Source organism: Ailuropoda melanoleuca, chromosome 5 (genome assembly GCF_002007445.2).
Source record: "Ailuropoda melanoleuca isolate Jingjing chromosome 5, ASM200744v2, whole genome shotgun sequence".
Lineage (NCBI taxonomy): Eukaryota > Metazoa > Chordata > Mammalia > Carnivora > Ursidae > Ailuropoda > Ailuropoda melanoleuca.
Genome location: NC_048222.1, coordinates 52432039 through 52443544, shown reverse-complemented (window position 1 = coordinate 52443544; position 11506 = coordinate 52432039). Strand labels below are relative to the sequence as shown.

The window sequence follows — 11506 nt, the reverse complement described above, 5'->3', positions numbered from 1 at the left end:
CTCTCACTGGCTGTCTTTCTCTCTGTCAAATAAATAAATAAAACCTTTTTAAAAAATTAGTTTAAAGTATACATCTGTGAAACCATCACCACAGTCCATGCCATAAACATATCTATCATCTCCAAAAGTTTCCACCCACCTTTTTCTTCTTATTATTTTTTTTTAAAGATTGTGGCAAAGAGAGAGAAAAGCTCAGTGTGGTGGTTGGTGAGGTCTTCGCAGGACAAATGATTCTGGAGTTTAAATACAATTTTTACAGACAGGGTGGGTGAGATATAAATGATATTCTAGGTAGAGAACGGGAAAGTTACTGAGGCGTGAAAGAGCATAGAGCCCTTAGCGAATAACAAGTCACTCTGTGTAGCTGGAACATAGAGCAGGTGAGTTTGCAGGTCCAACAGTGGACACAGGCCCTTGGGTTCGTGTTGTTTTGAGCAGGACTTCAATTCAGTTTGAACTTCCCTGCTCAAAATTTTGCCAACAATTATTGCTAGAACAATAGTTCTGAACAAATAATGCAGGTCAGGAAATATACAACAATTTCATGAGACGTCAGAGGCATTGGCAAAATTGTTTCTCTCATTTAAACAAGATTTGTTTTGAGGTTTGATAGACTCAGGATCTTGGGTTGTGTGATTAGTACAAAGTTTATTGTGTGAAAGTTGGTTTTAAAATAATTTCCTTTCCTCACTCTCACTTAACTTTCTAAATTCTTCTCTCCACAAGGAGAGATTGTCTAGGGGTACAGTAAGTATTTTTTAAATTTAATTTAGGAGTCTATTTTTTGACATTTATATTAGTAGAGGCCCTGGCTTGTAATGATGAATGAATACGAAATTGTTTTAGATAAGAGGAATTAGACTCTAACAGTTTATGAAACCCTGAAGATAAGGACTGCTTTAGAATCTGTCTCTTTCCCTCCTCTATTTTTATGCTTCCCTTTCTCACTTACATTGCCCTGTTTCTTGTGAAGCTTGGCTCCTGGCCAGAGCATGTTTTCCCCTGAGTTCCTAAAGAATGTAAGTGAAGTAAAAATGGCAGATTTCCAAGCAGAGGGAACTTATAAAGTCAGCCAGCTCCTAAAACCATATGCAGTTTCTGATGTCCTCTTTAAAGAATTACATCGATTATTTACCTGTGCAAATATGTAGTTCAATGTCAGCAAAGGCTTTTGGGTGTTACCATTACTGTGGCATCTTTCAACTGTAAAATACTTAAGTTTACTTCCATAAAATTTTATTCGAATACCTACCACATACAAGGCATGGTGCTCATGAACCAGGAAAACGAACGTAAACTTTCTTTTCTTCCTTCTCCCTTTTCTTCTACTTCATGCAATTTGAGAAACTAACACGCATCATAAAATACCAAATCGTTGGATGAATTATATCTGACCAGTGTTTGGTTATCTGTAGGCACATCTTATGTGTGGCACAATTTCCTTTGTAATTTGGAACTCGATCTCCAGTCATAGTTCTAGCCTGGGGATGGGTTTCCTGCCATCTGCCACAAGGCTATACCAGTTGATTGGGATGGCTCAACTCTTTCAAGTCATGTCCTCTCAAAACTTGGATATATTATCTGCATTTTCTAATATATTTTCTCTTGGTATTTATTTCATCAAATGAAATATTTCTCACTTGGATGACTTTATTATTTAAGACGTTCCCAGTCATTGAATACCTAGAAAAGGGAAATGTTATTTGAATAAGAAAAGATCTTACATACATGAATAATATTAATTTGATGAATTTTGAATGTCTAGGAGTGGAGAAACATTTAATTTTGAGTGCTTATGCTTATGTTTGTGTAAATAAATATACTTTTAGGAAAGGAAATAAAGTCGAAATGATAATGTCATGTAGTCAATATAGCTTTTTAAATTTGCCTATTATTTACATAGCCTTTCCTAAATAACCATTATTACCTTTTATTACTATTTCAGCTCATTTATTCAGTTCAGTTGTGTCTACCCATAAATGATTTAGGAAGAAAAATGTAATTTAAACATAATTATTGGTATGTATTTGCTTTATAGTTATTTTAAAAGTAATTACATACTGAAATTCAGATATTCCCCTGCCCCGCTCTGCAATTTTTCACACTGAATCTTGAGTACTTCTGAAAAATGTTAGAAATGGGATAAATCTAGAATTGAATTCTGATTTTCATTTTAACTTTCCTTTCTTTTAGACACTCTATGAAGTTATGTGGAAATGAGAGAGATTCATGAAACCCCTTCGCCAGGAGAGAATGTCTTTCATGAATGGAGCTTTGCTTCTGGTTTTCACAGGACATTGACATTGCAGTGGAGCCATGGCTGCCCTGCCTGTTATTTTCAGTAATTCACAGAACATCTGAGCAGAGATGCTTGCCTTGGATTTACAGATTTTCATCCCGATACCTTGCTTACTTCTTTGGGGCAGAAAAGCTTGCACTAATTGCTCTCCATGGTGGCTAATCTTTTCAAGAGCCTGATTTTACCTTACATACATAAGCTTTGCAAAGGAATGTTTACAAAGAAATTGGGAAATACAACCAAAAAAAAAGAGAATCATCAGCAGAAAAAGGATCAAGACTTTCCTACTGCTGGCCAGACCAAAACCCCCAAATTTTCTAATACCTTAAAAAGCACTGTAAAGAAGATTGCAAAGTGTTCAACTACTCGCAACTTATCCACTGAAGAGGAGGAGGCTAATAAAGAGTTTTCCCTTTCTCCAACATTCAGTTACCGAGTAGCTATTGCCAATGGCCTACAAAAGAATATTAATGTAACCAGCAGTGATAATGAGGATCGGCTTCAAGAGTTATCTTCAATTGAGAGTTCCTATTCAGAATCACTCAATGAACTAAGGAGTAGTACAGAAAACCAGGCACAATCAACACACACAATGCCAGTTAGACGTAACAGAAAGAGTTCAAGCAGTCTGGCCCCCTCTGAGGGCAGCTCTGATGGAGAACGCACTCTACATAGCTTGAAACTAGGAGCGTTACGCAAACTGAGAAAATGGAAAAAGAGTCAGGAGTGTGTCTCATCAGATTCAGAGTTGAGCACAATGAAGAAAACCTGGGGAATAAGAAGTAAATCTTTGGACAGAACTGCACGAAACCCAAAGACAAATGCCCTGGAGCCAGGATTCAGTTCCTCTGGGTGCATTAGCCAAACACATGATGTCATGGAAATGATCTTTAAGGAACTTCAGGGTATAAGTCAGATTGAAACGGAACTTTCTGAACTACGAGGGCATGTCAATGCCCTCAAGCATTCCATCGATGAGATCTCCAGCAGTGTAGAGGTTGTACAGAGTGAAATTGAACAGCTACGCACAGGGTTTGTCCAGTCGCGAAGGGAAACCAGAGACATCCATGATTATATTAAACACTTAGGTCATGTGGGTAGTAAGGCAAGCCTGAGATTTCTAAATGTGCCTGAAGAAAGATTTGAATATGTTGAAAGTGTGGTATACCAAATTCTAATAGATAAGATGGGTTTCTCAGATGCACCAAATGCTATTAAAATTGAATTTGCTCAAAGGATAGGGCACCAGAGGGACTGCCCAAATGCAAAGCCTCGACCCATACTTGTATACTTTGAAACCCCTCAGCAAAGGGATTCTGTCTTAAAAAAATCCTACAAACTCAAAGGAACAGGAATTGGAATCTCAACAGATATTCTTACTCATGACATAAGAGAAAGAAAAGAGAGAGGGATACCGTCCTCCCAGACATATGAGAGCATGGATATAAAGCTGTCTACTCCAGAGCCCAAAACCAAGAACAATTGGCAGTCACCTGATGACAGTGATGGAGAGCTGAAATCTGACCTCAATAGAAACAGTTATGCTGTGTTTTCCAAGTCAGAGTTTCCAACAAAAGGAAGTACTTCCAAGTCAAGTTCAAAATCACACAATGCTAGAGCCAAGAATAAAACTGCTAGTAGCAGCAGAATTTCAAATAAATCCGATTATGATAAAATTTCCTCACAATTGCCAGAATCAGATAATTTGGAAAAACAAACTACAACCCATTATGCAGATGCTACACCCCTCTGGCATTCACAGAATGATTTTTTCACTGGTAAACTTAGTCGTTCTGAATCAGATTTTTCCAAATTGTGTCAGTCTTACTCAGAGGATTTTTCAGAAAATCAGTTTTTCACTAGAACTAATGGAAGCTCCCTCCTGTCATCTTCAGACCGGGAACTTTGGCAGAGGAAACAGGAGGGCACACCCACCTTGTATGACAGTCTGCAGGATCAACATTCGAATGGGGCTGTTCAGGGTGTCCAAGGGCAGAGCGAAATTGAGAACACAGAAACTGTGGATAGCGGAATGAGTAATGGCATGGCGTGTGCATCGGGAGACCAAAGTCATTACAGTGAGTCTCAGCTCTCTTTACATGAGGATCTTTCTCCATGGAAGGAATGGAGTCAAGTAGAGCAAGGAGCTGACTTAGGGTTAGATTCATCCACCCAGGAAGCTTTTGACTATGACACAAACAGTCTACCTGATCAACAACTAGATATTTACAATAAAGACCTAGAAGACTTGGGAAAGTGCCCTAGTGACCTTCAGGATGACTCTGAGAGCTATGATTTCACGCAAGATGACAACTCATCTCCATGCCCTGGGTTGGATAATGAACCACAAGGCCAGTGGGTTGGCCAATATGATTCTTATCAGGAAGCTAATTCTAATGAGCTGTACCAAAATCAAAACCAATTGCCCAGGATGTATCGAAGTCAAAGTGAATTGCAAAGTGATGACTCAGAGGATGCCCCACCCAAATCTTGGCATAGTCGATTAAGCATTGACCTTTCTGATAAGGCTTTTAGCTTCCCCAAATTTGGATCTACATTACAGAGGGCTAAATCAGCCTTGGAAGTGGTATGGAACAAAAGCACACAGAGTCTCAGTGGGTATGAAGACAGCGGCTCTTCCTTAATGGGGAGATTTCGGACATTATCCCAATCAACTGCAAATGAATCAAGTACCACCCTTGACTCTGATGTCTACACAGAGCCTTTTTACTACAAAGCAGAGGATGAGGAGGACTATAGTGAGCCAGTGGCTGATAATGAGACAGATTATGTTGAAGTGATGGAACAAGTCCTTGCTAAGCTAGAAAACAGAACGAGTATGACGGAAACAGATGAACAAATGCAGGTATATGATCACCCTTCATATGAAACACCCTATGAAACCCCACAAGATGAGGGTTATGATGGGCAGGCAGATGATGTGGTTCGTGAAGGGGGATTGGAACCATTAAATGAAATACCAGCTGAAATGGAAATAAGAGAAGATGAAAACCAAAACATCCCTGAACAGCCAGTGGAAATCACAAAGCCAAAGAGAATCCGTCCCTCTTTCAAGGAAGCAGCTTTAAAAGCCTATAAGAAGCAAATGGCAGAATTGGAAGAGAAGATCCTGGCTGGAGGTACTAAAGTTTACATGCTACACTTGGAGCTACTTGTATTTTAACATTTGGTGGTGCTTCGTTAGAGCATGTTCTGTGTTTACTCTTGGGAAAAAGAATGTGTTTGCAAGAAATTTGCATGTTTATTTTGAGAAGGGTATTATTTTACTCTGCTCCCCCAACAAGCTGGGCTTGATGATTTAAAATCAAAGTGTTTTCAGGTAGGTCATACTAAAAGGAGCCCTACAGTCTGTGGATCAAGATTTCTCTGCTAGCATTGGTACAAACCCCATTTCATATTAACCAACTTTGTGGCATCAGTCATGAAAAAAAGGGTGAGTAAAGTCGAAGAGCAGCCTGGGATTATTCTTTGGTTCTATTTGGTCTATAGGGGTGAGGAGAATGGTGTAGTTAATCTTAAAGAATTAGGAAAGATGGACCCCCCAGACTTACCACTCCCTTTCCCATCAAATCTATAGTTTGGAGCCTGCCAGTAGGAAGAGGTGGGTTTGCACAGCCAACCCTAACCCGTCCCATGGAGGACCACTGTCTCCCTCACTGCCTATTGATGCAGCTGAGGGAGTACAATAGAGCCGAAACCCTAGGCCATGCCTGAATGGTCACGAGTCACTCTTTGAGTGAGAGTCAATATGGAGTAGAGTCAAGTTCCCCTTTGAAGAGTAGATTGGAAGTCTCTCTCCCCTTGTGAAAATGAAATAGTTCCCTTATTTAACAATTTTACTTGATTTTCTAGGGGAACAATTTTGGATCACACACGTAAAAATTAGCCACTTAAAAATGAAACTTTCTTTCTTCTTTTTACTTTTTATTTTCAATTAAACTTCACCCACACTTACCTGATCCCTTATCATTTATTTTATTTGCATGCTTATCACTTTATATCTCTGGGATAGTTTGCTATTATCTCAGTTGTAATGAATTATATATTTTAAATCTTTCCTTATTTATGGCATGGTAATCTTTAACTGAAGTATTCACATAATATTCCATAAAGGTATATTTTTATGTGATCAACTGGTACTTGCCATTATGAAATAATATAAAAATTTCTGCAGCCAGTAGCTGTTTATAGCATCTTTGTCTGAACAAAATTGTGATCAGACATTCCTCCAAACTGGTCATTTTCTCGTTGATATGGGTGGATTCTTCAATAATCAGAAAACTTTATTGTTAAAGTATTTTGGACCCTAAGGTAATTGAAATAACGACTAAGATTATCTGCTCTAAAAAATAAATCTGTCTATATAAAACAACACACCCTATGTAATTAAAGAACTACCTAAGTCAAAGGGATCTTGGGTGTATTAGCTGTGACTTTGTTGCTGTTTTCAGGAGGTAATTCTCAACTATATTTAAAACCAATGTGAAAGTGCAGAGTAGTCAAACTTTTATGCAAATAATAATTCATATTAGAATAATAGCTATCTTATTTAAGAGTGATGTTTAATAGTTAAATATCCTTGTTACTAAAACTCAGTTAATAGTTTCTTGGGATAAAGGCCAGCAGTTTGGCATTGTATTTTATTTATTTTATTTGCTATAGATTCAAAGACGTCTACTCAAGAGCATATTAAGACTAACCAGTGTGTGTGCACGTGTGTCTGTTGTGATGTAATAGATATTTTAATGCCAACTGGATAAAATACCTGAAATACTAGGCGATATTATAAAAATTACAAAACTATGTTTCAGGAAAAAAAATCAATCTTCATTAACTTTTAAAAGTTCCAAATTAGCAAGCGTCTACAAAATAGATTTCTATTGGTATTGACCTTTCAGGTAGTTAACAACCTTAATCATCCAGTGACACTTAAGCTTAGAGAACAGAAATACACTTAGTTAACTACACGTCACCAATTTAAGAATCTCAAAATAGGTAAAACAACATCGTACCATATTCCTGACATACTAGCCCGGGCTACTGAGGACCTAGACCCCCTCCACCATCTTGGAGCTTGGCTTGTTATCCTTGAGCCAGCTTAGAATGGAATCTGTTGGGGATCATCTATCCTAGAGGAAATCAGACACACATCCTTAAGATGCTTTTTGGTTGCTTGAAAGGCACCAGATTGACTACCCAGGAGGCTGCAGTAGCCTAGATTTTAAAGGCCATCTTTTCTCCCTTTGGCAGGAGTCAGGCAGTTGTCTCCCTCCTGTGCCACCAATATGCCTCAGGAGGAAGGGCAGCCAAAGAAGGGCATTTTTCAGGCCCCTTCACTGCTCAGAGCATCCCAATGAGGTGCGAATCGTCATGATGGATTTTTTTGTGCCCAAGGCCATCTGCTTACTGGGCTTTGGGCAGATGCCAACAGATTTTTCTCTCCATGGCTACCTAGTCATCATTAGGTAGCAGGGCTCTTTTCCATTACTAATCTGGCAAGATTAGACTGTAGAGCTCTTGCTGTAAAACTCCGTGGGATGCCGTTTCCCTGATGGAGCTTTACGGAATTATGAACTCGTAAATTATTTCAACTTTTGTCTCCAGCATCCTGGTATAGAGGAATTCTGAAGACCCCAATGTTTATACATGTGGATGTTTGGTCATATTGTTTTTGAGAACCTTCACCCCGAACAGCATGCCAGTGGGAAAGAGATTTGGGAGCATGTGGAGCCAGAAACTCCATGGGGTCATATTCTTCCCTTGTTGCTGAGCCCTGCTGAGTGGTGACTTTTGTGTAGCTGGCCTGAACCCCACACCATGATAGTGCCTCGGATCCCCCACCTCCAGCCCCACACCACCCGTTTACTGGAATTAACTATCGTCTCTTCTGAATTCCCAGATACTTGCCTCGTATGACACTGGCTTCCACCTTACATAATGACAGTTTGTGCACATTTCTCATTTGGTCTTCTAAAGTAATCTGGAGATGAGAGGTTTGTCTCCTTTTCTTCATTTGCACTGTGCCTAGATCAGTGCTTTATATGGAGTTGGCACTGAGTTAATGTGTGTTGGATTAAAGCCTGAATCAAGGGGAACAGGATACTAAATAAAACAAACAAACAAACCAAGCTTCAAAGTTAAGTTGAAATCTAAAGTGTGGCCTTAATTGCTAAGATTATGACTTTATCTTTTAAGAGTTCAAAAGTATGGTTAGAAATGAAAGATTATTATTATTATTGTAAATTTTTACATTTGAGTATAATTGACACATAATCTTACATCAGTTTTGGTGTACAGCATAATGATTTGACAAGCCTATACATTATGCTATACTCACCACAAGTATAGCTACCATCTATCACCTACAATGTTCTTACAGTACCATTGACTATGTTCCCTATGCTGTGCCTTTTATTTCCATGATTTATTCATTCCGCAACTGGAAGCCGATATCTAACACTCCCCTTCACCCATTTTGTCTGTTCCTCCATCCCTCTCCCCTCCGGTGAACATCAGTTTGTTCTCTGTATTTGTAGGTCTGGTTCTGCCTTTTTGTTTGTTCGTTTATTCATTTTTTTTTTTTTTAAGATTCCCCTTAAGAGTGGAATCCTATGGTATTTGTCTTTCTCAGTCTGGCTTATTTCACGTAGCACAATAGCCTCTAGATCTGTCCTCATTGTCACAAGTGGCAAGATCTCATCCTTGTTTATGGCTGCACAATATTCATGTGTGCATGCGCCAACACACACCCCACATCTTCCTTACCCAGTCATCAATCGATGGACCTTAGATTGCTTCCATTTCCTGACTATTATAAATAAATATTATAAATAAGCAGAGGGGTGCATCTATCTTTTTGAATTAGTAAAAGCCTATTACTGAGCCCTACTACATACCAGATGTTGTCCGGGCAGTCTCTCTGTTTTTATTTTTACTTCTTACAATAACACTATGAATTTGATTCCATGATTATTCGATTTTACAGGTGAGGAAACTGAGATGCTGAAAACTTGTATAACTTACTCAATATCTTACAGATAGTAAGGGGTGGATCTTGAGATCTAGGTCTAAATGGTTACTTTGGTTATTTAGAGCAGCCATATGCTTCCTCACTTCAGAGATTCTTTATTCATGTTTTAAGGTGGATAAAAACATGATGAAAAAGGGACAGCATTAGCCACAGGTTTATTATAACTAAAGGATTTTCTTTAAAAAACAGTAATAATACAAAAGGCACTGAGGTTTTGATATAAAATAGTTCATTCTCAGTTTTCCTGCCTCAAGTTCCTGATACATCTTATAAATCAAGGTTTGTAGAGCCCAATAAATACTGTACAATAGCAGCTCAGTGGATGATGTATTTGAAGTCTGAGTATACTTGACCTGGAATTAGAGTCTGACATCAGTTTGAAGTAAATTTTCTTTAGCAGAACAAAAATCTTGTTTTGTTTTGAAATGCCATTGCCAGACTGTCTCTAGATTCTGAAAGAGACTGTGACTTCTGTAATTAGCATAATTAATGATATTTTTACCATGGTGTACATTTTGTTTTCTAGTAGTTGTAAAATTTGTGGAAATATTTTAGCTTCCAGCAAAGAAATGAAATTGAATGTAAAAGGTTTTCCTAAAGTTGAGACTTCATTATGTTAGACCAGTGGTTCCAAATCTGGCCGATTGTTAGAATCATCTGGGGAGCTTTTGTAGTACTTGTTATTGTTCCCAACAAGAGTTGTTGTAAAATTATTAATTATTAGGATCTTGTCACTGAATTTTTTGATTTTGTGGTTCTGTACTGGGGCCCATGGATCTTTATCCAAAACTATATGTGCTATTGATGAATTATATGTGCCCTTGTAAAACATACACACACACACACACACACACACACACACACACACACGCTAAAATAAAATGCAGAAAATACAAAAGTGAAAAGTAAAATTAACAACGTCTATTCTTCAGAGAAGGAAAATTTGTTTCTGACACTCTATAAACACACATACATTTCCTTTCTTTTTAAATTTAACATAAATGGTATTACATTTCATATATTCATGTTGTTCTGCACCTTGCTTTTTTCATGTAATATATATTTGAAAGATCTTATTATGTGATTACCTGCTGTATTATTTTCAGTGACACAAAGATTTCCACTATAGTTATTGCATAATTTATTGACTCAGTGCCCTACCACTGAACAGTGAAGTTTCTTAAAGACCCACAAACAATGCAGACTTATTAGCTGCCTTTGAGCAAATGAGATAACTCATATAAATACCTAGATATTATAATTAGTCAGTGGATTTCCTCCAGCTTTGTTGAGTTAGGATCTCAGGAATTCTAGGTCAATTCATAGCACCTATCATAACTGTAAATTTATATTTATGTATATAATTATTTGGTTATTATAGATGTCTGCTACTAGACTAGCTGGTAGAGTCAATGAGTGAATGTTTCTGTTGCTATTGTAATGCTAAAGCCTAGGTCAGTGGCCTAGAGTAAATACTCAATAAATTTTTGTTGNGGAGTCAATGAGTGAATGTTTGTTTCTGTTGCTATTGTAATGCTAAAGCCTAGGTCAGTGGCCTAGAGTAAATACTCAATAAATTTTTGTTGATTAGATAAATATATGCTAACCCACTCCCTATGTTTCTGGGCTACCTAGTTCCACATATGGTGGAGAACTCATAAAATTAAAATACACTTCAGGTGTTTTTTTTCTTTCAATCAAAAGGACATTTTAAAATTATACATATTTTAACAGAATACAATAGGCAAAGCATGATTGAGAATGAAAACATAACTTTTCCCTCTTTGGCTCAATAGCATCTGTGAGAAGGCTAGCTCTTCTTTCCATGATGATGTAACCTACGCATCTGCAAAAATGTATTTGAATTTACTTAAATTCCAGGCTTCATGTTGAAGAAGAATAAATATTTCAGCTAAGTTCTGGGTCTTTGTTGGCCCAAATCTATCAAGAGGTGCCTCTCAAACGTTAGGGTCCAGGTCAGGAAGGATGGGGTCTGCCTTTTGTAATCTGTTCCGTAGGTGCTTCTGATTCAGATGACCATCAGAACACACTTAAAGAGTTCTACTCAGCACCATGTAGCAAATATCTCACCTGCCCACATAGCGTTGTTTTAGCTCTTCTTCTTTTCAAAGTAGAAGAGACAGAAACAGTTTAAG

General features: G+C 37.8%; 1 protein-coding gene across 1 annotated transcript in view; it reads left to right on the top strand.

The window, feature by feature from the left end:
* The window catches only part of UNC13C (unc-13 homolog C), a 586721-nt gene that overhangs the window by 13188 nt on the left and 562027 nt on the right, over window positions 1-11506 (top strand). The window contains exon 3 of the mRNA XM_034661708.1: window positions 2194-5439. Within this exon, the coding sequence (XP_034517599.1) occupies window positions 2451-5439 (2989 nt within the window). The 5' untranslated portion in view covers window positions 2194-2450. The remainder of the gene's footprint in view (window positions 1-2193; window positions 5440-11506) is intronic.